This window comes from Schistocerca americana, chromosome 2 (genome assembly GCF_021461395.2).
Source record: "Schistocerca americana isolate TAMUIC-IGC-003095 chromosome 2, iqSchAmer2.1, whole genome shotgun sequence".
Lineage (NCBI taxonomy): Eukaryota > Metazoa > Arthropoda > Insecta > Orthoptera > Acrididae > Schistocerca > Schistocerca americana.
The window spans coordinates 195395805-195419252 of record NC_060120.1 but is presented as its reverse complement, the minus strand read 5'-3'; the positions used below and the strand labels follow the sequence as shown (position 1 = coordinate 195419252).

The following is a 23448-nucleotide window of genomic DNA, read 5'->3' as shown; positions in this document are numbered from 1 at the left end:
ACTCAGTCCTACAACCACAGTAAAAATCAAGCTCTGTAATAAGTTGGAGACAATGAAGCAAGTGCTAAAATGAAGAAACTGCTGGTATATTCAAAAATAATAGTCTCCATCAAATTTAACATTAAATGTTTAATATTTCACAAAATAGTGGGTTGGTACCAATATGCAATGTTTAGTGTTAGAAACGGAAGTGGCAACTGAACTACATAAGAGCAATATATATCAGGTGCTGCAGAAGTTTGTACAAATAAATCACGTGCAAAATACGAACAAACAGCAATTGCCTAAATGTCATGTAAAAAGCACAATACATTTGTCAGACATAAGTAGCATACAACATCTGTTTTCATCACAGTACTCACAGGAATTAAGTAGACAATGCAGCAAAAGAAGGGGGAGGGGTTATTAACAGTTATACTTGTCTCTATTTCACATTGAAATAACAATTGCTACACTGATTTTTCACACATTTGCGTGCTACTATCAATATGTCTCTCCATGACAGTCACTGGTTCAGAAATATCAGCCTAAGATTGTGACTAATCACACGATATTGTTTTCGGAAGAATCATCATCGAAGGTAGAAGCTACATAAGGCTACCACACGATATTAAAGATTTGTGTAATGATGTGCTGATCTACATAAGCCATTTTATCAATAAGAGAAAATTGATGATATCACGTAATGCAATACTAGGAAATATTGTCATTAAGTTAAATTTGAATGTATGAAGAAATGTTTAAAAAAGTTGGAGATCACTTATAACGTAGCGAACACATTGCATGTTCTCCTTTCCCGTCAATAACATACAGGATAAAATGAATGATATCTTTTGTTTACATTATTTGTAATGTTTGCACATCTGTGTCCAAAAGCAGTTATGTTTTCATTCTTGACGAGAAAAGATGTGCGTTACCTGCAAAGCTCCTTCTCATTATTAAACGTTTTTTTCTATTTATTTTTACATTAATTTGAGGCTATCAGACTCAAGTATGGGAGCTTTACATAGAGAACATGCTTCGTTACGAAATAAACCACACCATGTGCCTAATACGAAAACGTATCTCAAACACCTAAGAAATTGTATTCAGTTAGATAATGAAAAATTTCACCCTGAAATTATAACAGTACAACATAAACTACTTTGTTTTATTGTCCCTTTGGCACATAACACACTACCCTAACAATACCTAAGCTCATTCAGTGGTATGTTAACAGTTATGCTTGTTTCACATTAACATTGAAGTAACAATTGCTACATTGCTTTTTCACACTAATTAAAAAGGTAATCAGTGATCATGGAAGCCTTTTCATTTGCTTGTTACTATCAATATGTCTCTCCATGACGGTAACTGATTCACAAACACGAAATCATTAGAATCATAAATCTCACAATTAATCCTATCCATGAAATAACTGAATTACTGTAACACATTTCTTCTACGATGAGACATACACCTAAAAATCATTCTGTATCTTTTTACATTACATATTTTTACACAACTGCTTCTGAGAAGTTATTATCTTCTTTTACCATTATAGTATTGTAGAACTGACTTGTAATTTTACAGTAAAATTTTTATTCTGCCCATATGCCTAGAGTCAATATATTGTGAAACACACTGTAGTAAGGTTTAACACTGAATACATGAAGCAGCATCAGTTATGTGTATGCTTCAGTTTGTTCTTCATAATAGCCATCAATGGTTCTCTATATTTTGTATGTTTGCATTTAGCTAATGATCAGTTATAACTGCAATTTCAAATGCAACACACCACCTCTTGTGCAAGGATCCCTGTTTTATTCTGACATTTAACGGTTCAGTTGGAGCAGTAATTATATGGACTCCCACACTGATATGATATGCTGTGACATGTGATAAATATTTCGTTTTTTGTAACTATTAATTTATACCAGCTATGGGATTTACGCATTTGTAGTTGTTTCATGCTTGTTTTATGTACACAAATACCACGATTCTAGTGTAAACCAAAACCAGTATTTGTAATAAACGACAATTAAACAGCTACAATTTATGCATTTTGAAATTACAGCCTTCAAGAAATGTTCGAAAATATTTGTCGTTGAAATGGATTACATTTACTTTGCTGTGATATAGCACCACTTTTCCATAGGTTTTTACTCATTTATTATGTATTACAGTTCCCACTCCTCTTGTTAATAAGTTATACTACATCACATATTATTAAATAACAGATATTGTGGTGACATTTGTTATCCAGGGATCATTTCAGAGGATGAAATCTTATATTCAGTGTAATATCATAAAGCAACGAAACAAATTAAATTTTGCTGACACGAAACACTTTTCATGAGACAGTAACACCATGCAGATCCTAGGAGAAGAAGACAAAGTGGATAACAAGTACACTGACAAATTTGTGAAGTAATAAAACGATCTACATCTACGTGATTACTCTGCTATTCAGAGGGTTCAATGAACCACTTTCAAGCTGTCTCTCTAACGTTCCACTCTCGAAAGGCGCGCGGGAAAAACGAGCACTTAAATTTTTCTGTGCGAGCACAAATTTTTCTTATTTTATCGTGATGATCATTTCTCCCTATGTAGGTGGGTGCCAACAGAATGTTTTCGAAATCGGAGGAGATAACTGGTGATTGAAATTACGTGAGAAGATCCCGTCGCAACGAAAAACGCCTTTGTTTTAATGATTCCCACTCCAATTCACGTATCCTGTCTACGACACTATCTCCCCTATTTCGCGATAATACAAAACGAGCCGCCCGTCTTTGAACTTCTTCAATATCATCTGTCAGTCCCACCTGATACGGATCCCATACCACACAGCAATACTCCAGAATAGGCGCACAAGTGTAGTGTAAGCAGTCTCTTTAGTAGATCTGTTGCACCTTCTAAGTGTTCTGCCAATGAATCGCAGTGTTTGGTTTGCTCTACCCCCAAAATTATCTATGTGATAGTTCCAATTTAGGTTATTTGTAATTGTAACCCTAAGTATTTAATTGAAAATACAGCTTTCAGATTTGTGTGACTTATGGCGTAATCGAAATTTAGCGGATTTCTTTTAGTGCTCATGTGAATAACTTCACACTTTTCTTTATTCAGGGTCAGTTGCCACTTTTCGCAGCACACATATATCTTACCTAAATCATTTTGCAATTCATTTTGGTCATCTGATGACTTTAGAAGACGGTAAATGACAGCATCATCTGTAAATAATCTAAGAGAGCTACTCAGATTGTCTCCTATGTCGTTGGTATAGACCAGGAACAATAGAAGGCCTTGGGGAACGCCGGATATTACTTCTTTTTTTGTTATGGTTTTAGGGCGCAAAACTGCTACGTTCATTAGCGCCCGGTCTGTGACTTAGGAAATGGCAAAAAAAAAAAAAAACGAAACTGGAAACCAGCAGCAATGGGAGCGAAACTCAAAAAAGTGGGGAAACTAAAAACAGACGGAAAACTTAAAAAACCACTATAGAAGGGGGGTTGTTTGTCCCCAAAAAGAGCCTCAAATGACTGACGTCATCCCACTGGCACTAATAAACTCGAGAACGTGATCGGCTGAGCGCGTGTCATCTGCTAAAATGGAAGATATATCAGGTGAAGCTGTAGACGGACGCGTAACGGAGTAAAATAGGGGAATTCAAGTAAAAGATGTCTCACCGTCCACAGCTGAGAGCAGTGGGGACAGAGTGGGGGAGGATCGCCACTTAAAAGATGTCGATGACTAAAAAGACAGTGCCCTATCCGGAGTCTAGTTAAAATTACCTCCTCCCGAAGACGAGTTCGGGAGGAAGAGGTCCAAGCACAGGGAGAGTTTTCACGTCCCGCAATTTATTATTGGGAAGTGTCGACCAATGTGCGTGCCATGAAAGAGCAACACGACGACATAAAACACTCCGTAGATCGGCGAAAGGAACCATGCGAATAGCAGGCTGAACAAGAGAGACTGCAGCCTTGGCCGCTATATCGGCCGCCTCATTTCTACAGATACCAACATGTCCTGGGATCCAGAGCAACGCTTCAGAGACGCCCCCCAAGTGGAGCAAGTGGAGGCAGTCCTGAATCCGGTGGACCAGAGGGTGGACAGGGTAGAGAGCTTGGAGACTGAGGAGAGAGATGAGCGAATCTGAGCAGATAACATACTGTATCCGCTGATGGCGACGGATGTATTGGACAGCCTGGAGAACAGCGTAAAGCTCCGCAGTAAAAACTGAACACTGGTTGGGAAGCCGAAATCGATTTGGGGTGTCGCCAACAATATAGGCACTCCCAACACCAAACGTTGTTTTTGAGCCATCAGTGTAAATAAATGTGGCATCCTTCATTTGTGCGCATAGAGCAGCAAATGCCCGACGATAAACAAAAGAAGGGGTACCATCCTTGGGAAACTGACAAAGGTCACGGAGCAGGCAGGTCCGGGACCGGAGCCAAGGCGGTGCTGTGCCCCAAGTTGTCAAGAAAGTCTTAGGAAAATGAAAGGAAAGAGAATGTAGCAGTTGGAAACGGACTCCCGGTAGTAGCCTGCATACCCTAAGTCCAAGGAGGCGTCGAAAAAAATGTCATGGGCCGGATTAGCAGGCATTACTTCTGTTTTACTCGATGACTTTCATCTATTACTATGAAATGTGACCTTTCTGATAGGAAATCACGAATCCAGTCGCACAACTGAGGCGATATTCCGTAGGCACACAGTTTGGTTAGAAGACGCTTGTGAGGAACGGTGTCGAAAGCCTTCTGAAAATCTAAAAATATGGAGTCAATTTGACAGACCCTGTCGATAGCACTCATTACTTCAAGAGTCTTTCTGTAGTGGTCAATCCAAGGATTGGTTTGCAACAGCTACAATAGCAGAGTATAAAGGGCTATTTGTGTTCCCCAAGAACGATATTTTCTGAACCCGTGCTGACTATGTGTCAGTAAATCGTTTTCTTCGACGTACTTCATAATGTTCGAATACAGTATGTGTTCCAAAACCCTACTGCAAATCGACGTTAGTGATATGGGCCTGTAATTCAGCGGATTACTCCTATTTCCCTTTTTGAGTATTTGTGTGATTTGAGCAACTTTCCAGTCTTTAGGTATGGATCTACCTGTGAGCGAGCGGTTGTATAGAATTGCTAAATATGGAGCTATTGCGTCTGTATACTCTGAAAGGAATCTGACTGGTATACCATCTGGACCGGACGTTGCGTGTTAGCCACGAAGTGGACAACAAGGAAGGAAATTTGGGGTATAACATGCCACCAATGTCGAATTCAACAGCTCGCTATAGACAACGATGCCTAAGTTGCTGCTGTGCACCTGAACGTACAGAAGGTATTCGATTTAGGTCTGTAGTGTCCTTTAGTGAACAAAAATCGAGCCTATCGACTATAGAAGTAGCTTTGCGACTGTATTCAGGACTTCCTAAGAGATCGGGTCGTTGTTCTTAGCTGGACGAAACTGCCAGATGTAAAAAAAAAGCGACGAGGGTACCCCAACAGAGTATTTGCTGTGCACGACGTAGGTCCAACCGTATTAATGTGACCACCGCCTACGTTTGACGTCAACGTGGAATAACCACTCAAAAACAGGTGCCAGCACGAGCAGTGGAGGGTATAGGAGGCATGTTGAGAGATACACGGAAAACAGTGCAGTCGTTGTAATGTGGACATGGAACGATTTATCTGACGTCCAAAAGGACGTGATAATTGACCTTCGAGCCAAGAGTCTATTTTTTTCCGAAACGGCTAAGTTTTTTAAAACGTTTGCATACCAATGTGTGTGAAGTATACTGTGTGTGGTATAACGGTACTTTGCGGGCAGGCGTGTCAATTAGCATCATTTTAATTAAAATCGGGGATAAATAGACTTTATTTTGGAAGAATGAGAAAGGGGAAAGTAATACGAAACGTTAATAACTGCACAGCATTACTAAGAAGCAATATAATGAAAAGTAATAAAAAGAAAAGTAGCAAAGACCAAGCGCGACAGAAAGATATAGGGGCGCTTTTGTTTTTTAATACATATAAAAGAACATGTAACACATTATTGAGATCTCTACCTTCAGTTATCGCGATCGGGATAGTCGATGAAAAAGTGGTACACGACTGCGAAATTCGTTAAGGAGATTATTTAAAGACTCTTCGCGTGACGAAGTGATCAGAGACGCTTATTGTCGGGTGAAGTGAAAATGATTCCGACAACATAATTCGAACTTTGTGTTAGCTGGGAAAAATACTCTTGGGAAACTATTATGGTTGTGGCACCCACGAAAGTTGTACGCAACGGAAAGCTATAGTTTACGTAATTCTGCATTTTATAAAATTGTGAAATGCGTGTGCGCGGAACATTAAGAGAATCTTATCCTTGGACGGTTGCGGGGGTAACTGATACAAACAACGCGCCAGCATAAAAATAGTTCGTTTATTAACTACCAGATACTAATTAACGGGGACCTAAAGTACTAAAAACATTGCATACACCGTTAAATTGAACCCTGCGTGTGAAAGACAATCACATCGAACATTTCGAGAGCGAAGAATAGACATTTAAGTGCCGAATTGATAGACTGGGTCGTGTCGATATTTGGACATTATATGGCACGCGTTATTCAGAACACGATATCGACCATTTTAATACTAAAAAGAAGGATAGGATCATCACCTCCAATCCCGATTCATATTTCATACTTAGTTAGTGAAAAGAAAAGTGTTAAATAAACAAACTACATTTCAATTTTATCCACGATTTTGGCTTCATTACGTAGTCTTGACTACATGATAAACAATATCTGTGCAAGTTGTATCAACGTATCGTCATAATATTTAGCCAACCAATTCTGTGGGACACCAAAAATGTAAATGCATGAAATTATTCTTACAGCGGATGTATAATGTGTGAGTGCGACGAATTATACTGAGAAACTGAACATCCATTACGTACTTGCATGTTTATCTGCGAAAATGGTCCTTGTCGGTACATCAGCATAGAGTTCGAATAGAATCGTTGGAACATTGCAAACCAGTCAGATTAATCGAACATCTAAATACACTTAATGCTGGTATCACCAGGATGTGTTCTTTCTCCTCACCCCCGTGGCAGTAATTGAATTAAGAGTCAGTCGGGAATAGTATTTAAATCAATTGACGACCATTGAGCTTGCGTCACGAATTTTCAAACGTCCACTGCCATGTACGAAGGCGAGTGACACCACGAGTGCTAAGGTCGACCGAGGGGTGTCGTCGTGATCGCATTGAATGACATTGAGCGGTCACAGTGCAGTGCACGATGTAGGTCCTGCCGTATTAATGTGATCACCGTCTACATTCGACGTCAACGTGGAATAACCACTCACAGACGGCAGATGGCAGCACGAGCAGTGGAGGGTGTAGAAAGTATGTTGGGGGATACACGGAAAACAGTGCAGTCGTTGTAATGTGGAGATGGAACGATTTATCTAACGTCCAAAAGGGCGTGATAATTGGCTTTCGAGCCAAGGGTGTATGTATTTTTAAAACGTTTGCATACCACCGAGTGTGAAGTGTACCGTGTATGGGTAAATGGTGCTAACCAAAGCTGGTGCCGAGGCAACTGTGGTGCACTATGGGCCGTAGCTGACAGGGATGAATGATGGTTACGAAGATGTGTCTCGTGCGAATAGACGTGCAACGGCTTAGCAACTGACTACCAGACGAACCAAGGGGCTACCAGCAGTGACTCCTCAATGAATGTTCAGCGAATGTGGCTGAGTATGAGCCTCTGCAGCATGCGCCTGGTTAATGCAACCATGCTGACTGCTGTTCATTGGCGGTGATGGCTGGAATTTGCATGCCAATATCGCAACTGGACGTTCATTGTGTGGTCTTCTTAGATGAATCGTGTTTAAAGAACCAGCAGACACATGGCTGTTAGCGTGTATGGCGAGAAAAGTCTGAAAGCAAACTCTTTGTCATTGTTATGATCTGAGCAAAGCTTTCGTGGCATCCGCTCAGTGGTCTCGTCATTCTTGAAGGCACATTGGATCGACAAAAGCATGCACCTATCCTGGCCGACTATGTCCAGCCATACATGCACTTTGCGTTTCTTCGGAATGATGGCATCTACGAGCAGGACAATGCATCATATTACGCAGCTTGCAGTGCATGTTGTTGTTGTTGTGGTCTTCAGTCCTTAGACTGGTTTGATGCAGATCTCCATGCTGCTCTATCTTGCGCAAGCTTTTCATCTCCCAGTAACTACTGCAACCTACATCCTTCTGAATCTACTTGGTGTATTCAGCTCTTGGTCTCCCTCTACCATTTTTACCCTCCACGCTGCCCTCCAATACTAAATTGGTGATCCATTGATGCCTCAGAACATGTCCTACCAACCGATCCCTTCTTCTTGTCAAGTTGTCCCACAAACTCCTCTTCTCCCCAATTCTATTCAGTACCTCCTCATTAGGTATGTGATCTACCCATCTAATCTTCAGCATTCTTCTGTAGCACCACATTTCGAAAGCTTCTATTCTCTTCTTGTCCAAGCTATTTATCGTCCATGTTTCACTTCCATACATGGCTACTCTCCATACAAACACTTTCAGAAACGACTTCTTGACACTTAAATCTATACTCGATGTTAACAAATTTTTCTTCTTCAGAAACGCTTTCCTTGCCATTGACAGTCTACATTTTACATCCTCTCTACTTCGACCATCATCAGTTATTTTGCTCCCCAAATAGCAAATCTCCTTTACTACTTTAAGGGTCTCATTTCTTAATCTAATTCCCTCGGAATCACCCGACTTAATTCGACTACATTCCATTATCCTCGGTTTGCTTTTGTTGATGTTCATCTTATATCCTCCTTTCAAGACACTGTCCATTCCGTTCAACTGCTCTTCCAAGTCCTTTGCTGTCTCTGACAGAATTACAATGTCATCGGCGAACCTCAAAGTTTTTATTTCTTCTCCGTGGATTTTAATACTTACTCCGAACTTTTCTTCTGTTTCCTTTACTGCTTGCTCAATATACAAGTTGAATAACATCGGGGATAGGCTACAACCCTGTCTCACTCTCTTCCCAACTATTGCTTCCCTTCAATGTCCCTCAATTCAAAATTACGAAAAAACTCGATTTTCTCATAAATTATTAATTTTATTGGCTTCAAATTCTAGAATCTTTGCTTTGAAATTCATTGGATATATTACATTATTTTGTAATGAATATTAATTACTAATAATTCTGACATGGTACTGTGCAACCGTTAATCGTTAATACTGAACCACTTAAACACAGATTCCTGCAAGGCAGAGGGGGAGGGGGGGAGGTGTCCTCTCTCTCAGCGCATGAGGTGAATCAAGCATATCGTCGTCGCGCTACGTGCACGTAGCTGCCTCCACTAGTTGCGGGCCGTTTTCGTAAACTTGCTTTGCATTTATTTAAGAAATAGTAGGAGTGTTTTCTCTTAACACGTACAGTTCAAAAAAATGGTTCAAATGGCTCTGAGCACTATGGGACTCAACTGCTGAGGTCATTAGTCCCCTAGAACTTAGAACTAGTTAAACCTAACTAACCTAAGAACATCACAAACATCCATGCCCGAGGCAGGATTCGAACCTGCGACCGTAGCGGTCTTGCGGTTCCAGACTGTAGCGCCTTTAACCGCACGGCCACTTCGGCCGGCGTACAGTTCAGCTTCAGCAAAACTTGCTTTATTCCACACTTATAACACACAGAATACAGCGTATTTTTGCAAAACTCGGCTCATGTGTACGTATCGGTCTTTTCAAAACTCGGTTTGTGCTACTTAGTTTGCGAAAAATGTTAGCGGTACTGCTCGGGCTTGTCATAATTTTTTAATGTGCGACAGATGTCAGAAAAAGTTCTTTTCTGACTGTGTTATGGCACTCCAGGAATAACTGTTTGACTTGGCGATAGATGGAAGCGCGATTACTGTGCGCGTCATCAAGCTGACGGTCGGCATCATGGCTGATGGGAGGATCCATTAGCCACCGCGCCGGGTGTCTACATAGCTGTCGCAGGCAGCATTCAACTGCGTTCGTAGAGGATAGCTGTTATGAGAGTTGGTTGTCAGTTACCGCCATTTCGTGGAAGTTAAGTGCAGAAGACCGGAGTTGGGTTAAATAGGTGATGGTAAATACAATACTTCTGGGAGTGAAAAACGGGGTCGGTGTAAAAGAAGAGAAACGGAGCAGTCTAACATTTGCAAAGCAAGATCATCTCCATATTAAAAGCCAAATACTGCGCCTGATATTGATCGCTAGCACGCTGAAATAAGTGAGGCAAGCAACCATGGAGGTAAAGACCTCTCATGCTGCCAAACTCTCTTATGCTGACTTCTTATATTTCAGTAATCTATTACATTCTTCAGGAGATGAAAGCAAGCAAGATGCATTACTTCTGCCATACATGGACGTCTCAGCACCAGCTAGATATCCTGTAGATCCCACTGAAGCTAAGGCTTCTAAACCTGTGTCTATTGAGTATAAGATAAAACTTCTAGATGACCCCCAATCAGTTTGTGCTGCTACATTTTCAAAAAATAACAGGTATATAGTTGGACCACTTAGCCTGGATTGCTTGGCACTATCATTAATATGGGATTGCACTACAGGAAAGAAGAGGTAGCTCAAGAGCAACTCAAGCCGACTTAGTTAGGATCTAACAAGTAGAAGAGTACATTCTGGAGTATGAATGTGGAGAGCGTCATTATAGAAAGGGGAAAATGTGTAGGTCTTGCTTGCCCCGAACATTAAATATAAATATAATGTGGGAAAAATTTTGCAAAGAACAAAGACAAGCAGGCAATAAATGCTGTTCTGTACCAAAATTTGAGACAGTGTGCTGCAAGAATTCTAATCTTGGATATTGCGACCCTCACAGTGACACTTGTTCAAAAGTCAAGGAGCGCAAACTGAAAATAAAGGTCGCAGAAACCTAAGAATGCCAGGAAGAGTGTAAAACTAACCTGCACTTGTATAAAGCCCGTGCAAAGAAGTTCCACAGCATCACGAACAAATACTCTGAAGACATTGTAAAACTTGCCTTTGACTTCCAAAAAATAACCTCTGCTAACCTCCCTATTAGAGAAGTCTTATTACACATGACAAGTATGGTTCCATAACCTGCCTGTGGTGATACATGAACCAGAACAAAATACTGATAAAATTTTTCAATACAATTGGTGCTAAACAGAAACTGGAAGATGTGCAAATAGAATCACATCTGCACTACAACGTTTTCTTCTACATTATTTGGAAGAGAGGACCAGAGATACTGGTAAGCGAGGATTGAAGCTTGAGCTTTATTTAGACTTGTGCACCATTCAGAACAAGAATTCTGTAATGCTTCGTATGCTAGCACATTTTATGGAATGCACTAAAGCGATCTTTGAACTTGCCCACAATTTTCCTATGTGTGGACATAGTTTCATGGCACCGGATCGAGTATTCGGCAGAACTGAGAAAGAATATCGGAATCAAAAGACCTCGTGAACACAGGAATATTCAAACAAAGTTTGTAAGGGTGCTGGTGTAGGAAGAAGACTGGTTTTCCTACTACTTCAGATGCATTTCTAATGGAACACTGAAGTCTACAGACAAACCAATGGTAAGATTCAATGCTGTTAAAACGACGTATTTTTCTGGATCTGAAATGTGTTGTGGTGTCTGAACAAGAACATTCCTTCGTTCAAAGCCATTAAACGTGCTATGATTATTCCCAAAATAAATCATGTGAGTGCAGAAAAGAAGGATGTAACGAAGCTAATGGGTCCCTTATCATTCCTAAGCAAGCAGCAAGTTTCTGGAACGTCATGCTCTCTCCTAGTGGTGAGAAGTATGAAAATCATGACAGCTCACAGAGAATTTATGAGAATGAAGAGACCACTGAAGTTGTGTATAAGAGAAAAAAATGTTATTTTGAATCTTTAATGTAAAAAAATAGGCATTTAATATTCAAATATCACTGATCTAATTTGAGCATAAAACATGTTTCGAAAATGAAAATTGTTTTCCTAGAGTTGATAAACTAGTTAAAATCACTAAAAGTCATTTCCTTCTCTGTTCCACTCGAAAATTGAGCGAGGGAAAAACCGTGTGTGTGCTCCCGTACGACCCGAACCTCTCTAATCTTATATTCGTGGTCCTTACACGCAATGTACGTTGACGGCAGTACAATCGCTCTGCAGCCAGCATCAAACGCCCATTATCTAAATTTCCTTAATAGTTTCCTCGAAAAGAATGTCGCCTTCCCCCCAACGATTCCAATCTGAGTTCCCGAAGGATCTCCCTAATACTTGCTTGTTATTCGAACCTACCAGTAACAAGTCGAGCAGACCGCTTCCAAATTGGTACGATGTCTTCCTTTAATCTGAGCTGGTATGCATCCAGAACACTCGAACAACACTCAACAATGGGTTGTACTGGTGTTCTATACGTGGTCTCCTTTACAGATGAACCATACTTCCTAAAATTCTCCCAACAGACCGAATTACCGAGCGAGGTTGCGCAGTGGTTAACACACTGGACTCGCATTCGGAGGGACGGCGGTTCAATCCCGCGTCCGGGCATCCTGATTTAGGTTTTCCGTGATTTCCCTAAATCGCATCAGGCAAATGCCGGGATGGTTCCTTTGAAAGGGCACGGCCGACTTCCTTCCCCGTCCTTCCCTAACCTGATGAGACCGATGACCTCGCTTGGGGCACTCCTGACAATAACCTTGTCTCAATGAAAAATTTGTGCTTAGTTCAGTTCAAGCATGAGTATGGATTCTGAAAGAAAACTGTTGCGGCCACATGTAGTAAGCATTGGTTCACGCAGTGGAGAATGGCAAAACAGAGGCACGCCGGGGACCGAGGTGTTGCGAAGTAGACAGGCACAGATAGCCTTGCTGACAGCAGCAGTCTACCAGCAGGCTGACGCAAGGACGCACACAGACCGAGCGCCGAGTGAAACCTGGAGAGTTCTAAGTAAGGGGAAGTGAGGCCAGCACGCGAAGTCTACTGCAGGAGTAATAACAAAAAGCTACCACCGAGGGTAAAAAACGTCCTCCTGCTGGATATAAATAGTGGAGTGCACGCAGCAATAGACAGAAGCCACTAGGAAACAGTTCGGATCTGAGGACGGACGTGGTCCATGTCCGAATGTTCAATCTTTATAGGTGACGATTCCATAAGTCTGTTCCAGCTCGCAGGAGTCATCCGTTCGCCGCCAGATGTGAACTTCTGCTCTGGAGGCCGGCCCGAGTTCGGTCGGCACCATGGCTGACTAACTACAGCGAGAACTTCCAGCAGGACCGGCTGCAGCGCGGTCTTGGTCACAGGCGCCGCCGGGGACTGACGCCCGGACTTCACGGCAACCCTGCCCCACGGCGCGTGATCCCTCCATGACGGACATCACGGCTGACGGCTTCCCAGCCGCCGGTGCAGCAGGCGTCGGCAACTGACCTCACGGCGACGAGTTCATCTCAACCACAGGACATCCTGACTTCAGCAGAGCACCGGTGGCCTGAGGCTGCCGAGTGCGATCAGCGGCGCACGTTGCGCGCATTGTCGGAGAAGCTACATAGCAGCAGCCAGATGGAGGGATCCGCAGGGCTGGCCACCGACGGCGAGGGAGATATTGTAAAGAAAGTTCAATAAATAATTGTAAAACTCCACGCAGTCTCAGTCTTTGGCGCAGCCACTGTGTCTGCTGCTAACAAGTGGTGCAGAAGTCGTAACAAGTGGTGTCAGGCGCACCTGCACCCGCGCCACGACTTTGCCTAGCACCGTGCGGAGCAACCGAGAAGCACCGGATAAGGTGACTCCAGCAACTGCCTTCTCTATATGTTTTCTGTGTAGCTAGACATGTCGATGGTAACGTTAAGGGATGTGAGAGTGTCATTTGAAAGGCCTAGCAGCCCTGTAGACTTATCGCAGTTTCGTGGGAATGATATTCACGTTAACTTAGTACCATCTAAATGTGTAGTGTGTGGATTAACAGGTGACGTCGCTCCTTGCGATAAATTTGTACCAAACACTTGTGATGTGTGTGGTTTCTATGGTCATGTAACGGCGCAATGTGGTAAGTCTAGATGGCTTGCCATTAGATGTGCTAGGAATTAACTTGCTTCTGGGTAATACAATTTTATTTTGGTGAGGTGAGGTATACCACACGGAAAATGCCAGAGACAGGTGCAACCGGGACAAATGACGCCGTAGTCGCATTGACAGAGCAAGTTAAGAAACTGATTGAAGAAAATAAGTTGCAAAAGCAGCACATGCAGAGAATGGAGCAACAATTGTTGCAAAATACTCAATCAGGCTCGGGAAGAGGTAGTGTAGAATGCAAGGGTACTGTCTTTTCCGGTGTGGCAGATTGTTCAGCGGCTAATTTGATACCTTCCTTCTCGGGTAAAACATCAGAGGATGTGAATGTTTCCATTGGTGGCGTACGTAGTAGGACTAGACTGTGTGGCTGGTCAGATGAAATGTGTTTGCAAATAGCGAGGTTATGGTTAGTAGGTGACCCAAAGACTTATGTGGCATACCACGAAGTGTTAAAGGATGCTACTACGTTCACAGAGTTGGCTGAGGGATTATTGCAAAGGCTTATGAAACAAAACAGTGCCAGATTTTCTAGAGAAAATTTGGGGAGGATGATGCAAAAAAAGGGTGAAACGGTAGAAGAATTTTCAGACAGAATTAGGAGAACCAATGCGAACACGTATGAGTTGACGCAATATGCGAGTGCAAATGAAGTTCTATTGAAAGAAGCAGAGAATAGAGCTTTAGACGCATTTTTGCGAGGGGTCTCGCCGGATTTTTCACGCTGGATACGGATGGAAAATCCAAGTGACTTAGCAGCAGCATTACGCGTAGCTACACATTTGTAGGAAGTGGATAGCGCCACTAGAAGTCGCAATGACAAGAAAATTTTTTCGTCTTCCAAAGAGTGTTACCGTAGTGGGAAACAAGGTCATTTTAAGGGACAATGTCGGGAACCGCAGTGTTTCAGTTGTCAGAAAATAGGGCATAAGGCATGGCAGTGTAAAGCCAAGAAACAGGTTAATGATACAGCAGGTAAAAAAATTGTTAAACGAAAAGAGAGTGTTCGTGCCGTCGGGAGGCATTCCTAGTAGAAAGAGGTACTCAGAGAGTGCACGAAGAGGCGGATTGTAGTTTGATGGCTTGGATAAAAAATAAGTGGCAAAGAGTTTTAGTGGATACTGGAGCGCATGTATCAGTTTTCAGTGTGGAACTCGTGGGCAAGAAAGGATTGGAAGCTCCGAGATACAGATTTCTCGCAGTAGGTGATAAAAAATTAGATGCACTAGGGACAGCACAGCTCAAGTTTAATATACGGAACGTGTGGTTCCGCGAGCAATTGGAGGTGTTGTCAACTGTGGGACAGGGATTTTCAGCGATACTTGGGTTGGACTTTCTGATTAAACATCACGACAAAAATGACCTTTCGCAACATGCGCTGGAACTCGATGGGAACTTGTTCTCAATGGGTACAGTCGCTGCAAATGTTTCAGAGTCGTAAGGTGCACTGATAGCTAAGGCGATACCAACTAAACTGCGTACAAGTGCACTAAAGGTACTTTCGTGTAACAAAGTACGAACAGGTGCAGGGAAGTTGATCTGGGTACCGGTGGATGTCGATGTGCCACAGCAGGGGTTATTCTTGGTAGAGCCACTACCGAGTAATGAGGTTTTAGACGAAAAGCATTGCTTTATTCGAAGGAGTGTATCACGGGTAGCGGACATAAACGGGCAGTTTATGGTTCCGGTGAGTTTAGATAACTTCGGGCGGGATGATGTCGATCTGCCGAAGGGATTAGTAATAGCCACAGTAGAGTTAATGGATGAAGAGGACATCGATAGTTCGAGGCTAGACTATGATGTAAAGCAAACCGTCAGCACGTCTGCACTTCGTGACAAAGTAAATCATTTGAGAGGAAATGATCGTTCGGGTATGGCAGCATTATTACTAAAGTATAAAGCATTGTTTGAAGCGCTGGGTACGTTACGTGCTACACCGATAACACAGCATTGTATTCCGACAGGGAATCACGCTCCGGTGTATCGTAAGCCATACAGACTACCGAAACAATTACAACCAATAGTAGAGCAATTAATAGACCAACAACTGGAAGATGGGATAATCCAGCACAGTAATAGTCCTTGGTCTAGTAGCGTGGTCCTAGTTCCGAAGAAGACACCGGACGGGTCGAAAAAATTTCGATTTTGTTGCGATTACAGACATTTGATTGAACGGACAGTGGTGGACGTATATCCGATTCCGAATATCACAGAAACGTTACACAGCCTAGGGCAGTGTAAATTTATCTCCACTATGGATTTGCGAAGTGGTTATCGCCAGATTGAAGTATGTCCGGAGGACAGGCCAGAAACAGCATTTACGATGCATTGTGGTCATTTCGAGTATAAAAGAATGCCGTTTGGACTAAAAAACGCTCTAGAAATATTTCAGAGATTGTTGGATGGAGTCCTTCGCGGGTTGAAACCGAAAGAATGCATGGTGTATCTGGATGACATTATAGTTTTTTCAAGAGATATAGAGCAGCATGTGGAACGGTTAGAGGAGGTGTTTAAAAGATTAGAGGCAGCAAAGCTAACATTAATTTTGGACAAATGCCATTTTGCGCAAGCACAAGTAAATTATCTCGGGCATTTTATCAGTCAGGACGGGGTACGGGGTACGCTTCGGCTGGCACTTAACATCCTGCAGGTAAGTAACGAGATGCGGCAGCTACAGGAGGTGGTATCGAGTGTGGAAACGGTTGCATCTAATAATGGGATAGTACGGGACCTGCAAGAAGGGTACGAGGCTTTGGATATGTCATGTAAGGAAATAAGGGAACAACTGTGCCAAGTCGTGAGCATGATTCCAGGGAGGAGAAAGAGAGTAAAGAGGGGTTGGTTGAATGCAGGTGGGAAGTTGCTGAAAACAATTTTTGGAACTTGCGGATAGGGACGATATTGAGGGTTTGAACAATTTTTTAACAGTTATTCGCGACAGGGAGGAAAGCATAGGGAAGTTAGTGAATATACACACAGCAGAGATATGGGGATTAGGTACAGAGTTGTTGAATGTGACATGCGTGGTGCGTGGGATGGCTACAGGGTTACGAGCATATATAAAACAAACACAGAAATTATTGAATACGGATCTGGAACAGGTACAAACGCGATTGGATATAGTGGAAAGGAAGCTGGAAATGGCTAAATTGCAGCGGAAACTGGTTAACAGCATTGGTGATGCACAAGTAAGGATGGATGAATTGCAAGAGGCAGTACATCACGCATTGCACGGGCAGGTGAGTGTGACGTTGATGTCACCAGAAAAATTCAGACCGAGTCTGAAGCAGGCAGAGGGAGAGTTTCCAGAGGGGGTAGAGCACGTAGTGCCGATAATTGAAGCGAGCATGTCACTTTTTTATCATATGTCTAGGATTAAGGTAACAACAGATCTAGTTAAGATGTATATAGGGATTAGATTTCCAGTAACTAGTGTGGGGAGACAGTATCACTGTTACACAGTGCATCCTTCTCCGGTCAGATGGGAGCGCATGGGTAAGGGCGTACAGCTCAGGACACAGGAGGTTTTATTAATTTCTAAGGAGAGGGATACTCATGCTACTATGTCGAGTTTAGAGTTGAGTAGATGTCTAACGGAGTCAGTCTCCATTTGTCCATCACGGGTGGTTTTTACAGCCAAGGAGCCGTGTGAGATCCAGTTATTTAGGGCAGAAGCAGAAGCTTCGGAGTGTCGGAGAATAATAGTGAAGCCTACGCCACATTTTCAGCAAGTTGGGAGGCATTGGTTGTATTCAGTATTCGCTACGGAGAGGTATTCAGCCAAGTGTTATGACAATGGGAATTGGACAGCAACCATGGAGATGGAATTACGGGACAGTGGTTTGCTAATCAACGGGACAAATTGTGAAATAGTAGAGGATCGTTTCACCTTACCAGCAACAATCACAGGAGTCACCAAGGTTACAAATACTCATCTGACGTTGTACTGGCCAGATGCGTCGTTCAGCATTGTCCCAGGTGAAAATTTGACGTATATTAACAACACCTTGGATGCTACACTATTGCAAACGATAGATAAACTAGTAGATTCGGAGAAAGGTCAAATTTCAATGCAGCAATTATTAAGGCATGTGGAGGAGTACGATACCAGGCGGAAACGTAGCATAGTGACCATTGGTATTTCAACCAGTACTATTACCGTGTTAATTGTATTTCTCGGTGTGGTATATGTCTTATTAAAACGGAGGATTCAGCATGTCAATGCAAGACCGCTCCATGAGATTCCTGTAGAATGGAGTCGGGGCAACCTGGATGTATATAGGGAAGAAGTAGAATATAAAATAGAACTGGTGTTAACGTATAGGGTAAATTCGGACACGAATTTAATTTTTAGGAGGAGGCAGTGTTGCGGCCACATGTAGTAAGCATTGCTTCACGCAGTGGAGAATGGCAAAATAGAGGCACGCCGGCGACCGAGGCGTTGCGAAGTAGGCAGGCACAGATAGCCTTGCTGACAGCAGCAGTCTACCAGCAGGCTGACGCAAGGACGCACACAGACCGAGCGCCGAGCGAAGCCTGGAGAGTGCTAAGTAAGAGGAAGTGAGGCCAGCACGCTAAGTTACGCTGCAATATACTGCAGGAGTAATAACAAAAAGCTACCACGGAGGGTAAAAAACGTCCTCCTGCCGGATGTAAATAGTGGAGCGCAAGCAGCAACGGACAGAAGCCATTAGGAAGCAGTTCAGATCTGAGGATGAATGTGGTCTGTGTCCGAATGTTCAATCTTCGTAGGTGACGATTCCAGAAGTCTGTTCCAGCTCGCAGGAGTCATCCGTTCGGCGCCAGATGTCAACTTCAGCTCTGGAGGTCGGCCCGAATTCGGTCGGCACCATGGCTGACTAACCATAGCAAGAACTTCCAGCAGGACGGGCCGCAGCGCAGTCTTGATTACAGTCGCCGCCGGGGACTGACGCCCGGACTTCATGGCAACCTGACCCCACGGCGCGTGATCCGTCCATGACTGGACCTCGCAGACATCGCGACTGATAGCCGGTGCAGCAGGCGTCGACAGCTGACCTCACGACAGGACATCCTGGCTTCAGCGGAGCACTGGTGGCCTGAGGCTCCCAAGTGCGGTCAGCGGCGCGAGTTGCACGCATTGTCAGAGAATCTACACAGCAGCAGCCAGGCGGAGGGATCCGCAGGGCTGGGCAGCGGCAACGAGGGAGAAATTGTAAAGAAAATTCAATAAATAATTGTAAAACTCCACACTGTCTCAGTCTTTGACGCAGCCACTGTGTCTGCTGCTAACAAAACCAAACCTCTGGCTTATAATATGTAGAGGAGGGATTTTCAGGAAGAGACAAATGTAAAACTTTGCAAGGAGTCAACGCTGCCATCTGATGATGGGCGCAGGTCCGAAACTATTAATGGTGTAGCAAAATCATTTCAAGAAAGCATGTGGCTGGCTTCAGTATACCCTACAGTGGTGAGTTACAAATACGCTCTTCAGACTCCATTGGCAGATGGTAAATCAGAGGCGTTGTGCACCATGAATGGGTTTCTTGTTAAAAATTCGAGGCGATAAAGAAGAAAAGTTTTGTTGATTTCCAGACACACCTCATGAAATGATGACAATGAGAAAACCAAAGCTCGTACTTTACCGACAGCCATTCGTCCCACACACAATCCGAGAATGGAACAGGAGAGGGGTAAAAGTCAGATTTAGCGAAATTAGCCTCCGCCACACACCGTAAGTTGCCTTACAAAACAGATGTAGAGTCGAGGAAGAAACTGGGGTTGAGGACGGATGGGACAGGAAACTGGCCGTGTACTTCTCAATGGAACCATACTGACATTTGCATTAAGCTGTTCAGTGAAACCAGAGAAAATCTGCATCTGGGTGTTCAGCTTGGGATTTGATTCACTGTACAGTGTGTGCACTGTGTTACCACTGCGCCATGTGATTCAGTAGTAGGGTACACAGTAAAGGCACACGATAATCACGAGAAAACGTAAATATATGGACACACGCACACACATACACAAGCGCGACGTGCACGCACAACAAAAAGCCCGGACACGTACTGATGCAGTAACATGCCTACCTCTTTTTTGACGGTTTGGCTACCAGGAGGCGACAGATCTCTGCTACAGTTCTGGGCTGCCTCAGGATCGCATCCTCCCAGCCACTTGTGGCCAACACTTCATTGTGAGCCCTTATGAAGTTGATGGCGACCTCCTTCAGTTTGGCGCAAGAGTACTTCACTGCAATAACTGCTATTGCTGAAGCGTTGGCTGTTGTGATATTTTTTGCCAAAGTGTCTTCACACAGTTCTTTGAGGAGTGGAATGTTATACCTGTCTGCTGCCACTATGAGATGAGCCACGTAAGTACGGAGGCGTGGCACCTGGTCTGTGTACATAAAGCAGAGCACCTGCCTCAAGACTTCCTCCTTCATGTCGGAGATCCGTATGGTGAGGCTGTCGCTATCCGTTGTGACATCCCGCAGCTCGGTTCTGAACACGGGACTGCGGGCTGCGAGGATGGCCTTGTGGGCCGACAGCCGGGATCCAGACACCTCCAGCGTGACATCAGCAGCCTCCTTGGACTCCAGCAGCGCTCCCAAGTCTCCAGATAGGCTGCCTCTGCTTCCCAATGGAAGTGACTCAGCCATCACCGTCGCTGGAATCATACTGTAAACAGGAACAGGTATCAACTGAGCAGCATGAGGTGTGGTTCAACATGTAAATTTTTGGTGGTAAATTCCTTTGGGGCCAAACTGCTGAGGTCATCGGTCCCTAGGCTTACATCCCTAGGCTTACACACTACTTAATCTAACTTAAACTAACTTACGCTGAGGACAACACACATACTCATCCCCAAGGGAGGACTCGAACCTCCGACGGAGGTTGCTAGTTGCGCCCCGCGCTTTTACCCGCTGTTAAACAGTTGTTTATAAACAAATGGTAACGCCGGAACTCACGATCCACGCGTATGCGCCACCACAAAAGTTACCTCTTAGAGATATTGGGCTGTGAGCAACTTGCGGCCTAGCAAAGCGCGTGATATCGGTAAAAAATAAACAACAAATTTTGAGACGACTGGAGAAGCTGACAGAATACATGTCACTGGCAACTACCTCGTTTACTTAAGGAAAAAAAAATTACTGGACCGAGTAGCGAATTATAAAATGTGCCTGAAAATGGAGTAAATAATATCACGACTATCTGCGACATGCCTAGCACTAAAAAAATTGTCTTGGTGTGTACGGAGAGCCAGAAATCTACTGTAATACTTCTCTGTAAACAATGTTGCGAGACGTCTTGTTCTCTACATAAACGCAGAGATTTCTGGTTCCCGACAGACGCGAGCAGCCACTGTAGAGCTGTCAGTGCGAAAAACAAGATGTGCCCATATGAATATCTGCCACTTTTAACATTTGTCCTTGACTCTTATTTACAGTGATCGAGAAGGCCACTCTCAAAGGGAACCGCAAGCAAATTTCTTGGAATGATGCTTAACTTTCAAGGATGACTTTTTAGTCACGTCATCAATCCCATAGGAACAGTAGTCACGTTGACTATCCCCCGTGCACAGTGATTTTTTCGGAGTGAAAGGCAGCCTATGTGTTAGTTCAGGATACAGGCTGTCTCTATTCCAGATCCATCCAGCCGCTTCAGCGTGAAGGATGAACAAACATACTAGTTCGACGAAGAAAGAAAATAAACAATTTCTAGTTCGGTGCGGCGCAAATTTTATTATATTTGTTCGTGAAATAGCGACACCTGCCTTCACGTGTGTGCCTGTTACCAGCGGATACGCTTTCATATCACAATCAAATCCAGCTTCACTGAAAATCCTACCACGTGCTACATGTAAATGCACGACGTCTCTCTACGTTCAGCATTTGAGTGACGCCGTCGTAGTGTCTCTTCAAGAGTCTCGCAAGCTATCTGATACGCCTGCTGGTCTGCGGCTAAAATGTAACTGGCTTGTATGGTACACTGAAGAGCCAAAGAAACTGGTACACCTAAGTAATATCGTTTAGGGCCCCCGCGAGCACGCAGAAGCGCCGCAGCTCGACGCGGCATGGACTCGACTAATGACTGAAGCAGTGCTGGATGGAATTGACACCATGAATTTTGCACGGCTGTCCATAAATTCGTAAGAGTAGGGGGGGGGCGGGGGGAGTGAGATCTCTTCTTAACCGTACGTTGCAAGGCATTCCAGATGTGCTCAATAATGTTCATGCCTAGGGAGTTTGGTAGCCAGCGGAAGTGTTTAACCTCAGAAGAGTGATTCTGAAGCCACTATGTAGCAATTCTGGTCGTGTGGGGTGCCGCATTGTCCTGTTGGAATTGCGCAAGTCCGTCGGAATGCACAATGGACATGAATGGACGCAGATGACCAGACAGGATACTTATGCACGTGTCACCTGTCAGAGTAGTATGTAAACTTACCGGGGGTCCCGTATCACTCCAACTGCACACGATCCACACAATTACAGAGCATCCACCAGGTTGAACAGTCCCCTGCTGACATGCAGGTTCCATGGATTCATGAGGTTATCTCCATACCGTAAACATCCATCCACTCAATACAATTTGAAACGAAACTAGTCCGACCAGGCGACATGTTTCCAGTAATCAACAGTCCAATGTCGATGCTGACGGGCCCAGGCAAGGCTTAAAGCTTTGTGTCGTGCAGTCATCAAGGGTACACAAGTGGGCCTTCGGCTCCGAAAGCCCATATCAATGATATTTTGTTGAACGGTTGGCGAGTTGACACTTGTTGATGTCCCAGCAATGAAATCTGCAGAAATCTGCGTAAGGGTTGCACTTCTGTCACCTTGAACAATTCTCTTCAGTTGGTGTTGGTCCCTTCCTTGCTAGATATTTTTCTGGCCGCAGCGATGTCGGAGATTTTATGTTTAGCCGAATTCCTGATATTCACGGTAGACTCGTGAAATGGTCGTACGGGAAAATCCCCACTTCATCACTACCTCGGAGATGCTGTGTTGCATCACTCGTGCGCCGACTATAACACCACGTTCAAAATCACTTAAATCTTGATAACCTGCCACCATAGTAACCGATCTAAGAACTGCGGCAGACACTTGTTGTCTTATGTAGGCGTTGCCGACTGCAGCACTGTATTCTGGCTGTGTATTTGATTATTCATGCCTATGAGTTTCTTTGGCGCTTCAGTGTTGTATGGATTAAACGCTTTGAGGATTGTATAAGTGTTGTATTCATTACTTTCAAATCTATTATGTAGAATATATTAAACAATAAAACCGTTTTCACAAATACGGACAGGTCAAAAGTCAAAGAGTAAATAGCATTTTCTAAGAGTAATCATTGTTTCGTATTTCGCGTTACATTTTTCAATTCAATAAATACCTTGTACC

General features: G+C 43.6%; 1 protein-coding gene across 1 annotated transcript in view; it reads right to left on the bottom strand.

Annotated features, from left to right (window-relative positions):
* LOC124593869 (kelch-like protein 21) overlaps positions 1-20730 on the bottom strand; it is an 81160-nt gene extending 60430 nt beyond the window's left edge. Inside the window, exon 1 of the mRNA XM_047132217.1 lies at positions 20144-20730. Coding sequence (XP_046988173.1) covers positions 20144-20730 — 587 coding nt within the window. The remainder of the gene's footprint in view (positions 1-20143) is intronic.
* Between the last annotated feature and the right edge of the window lie 2718 nt (positions 20731-23448).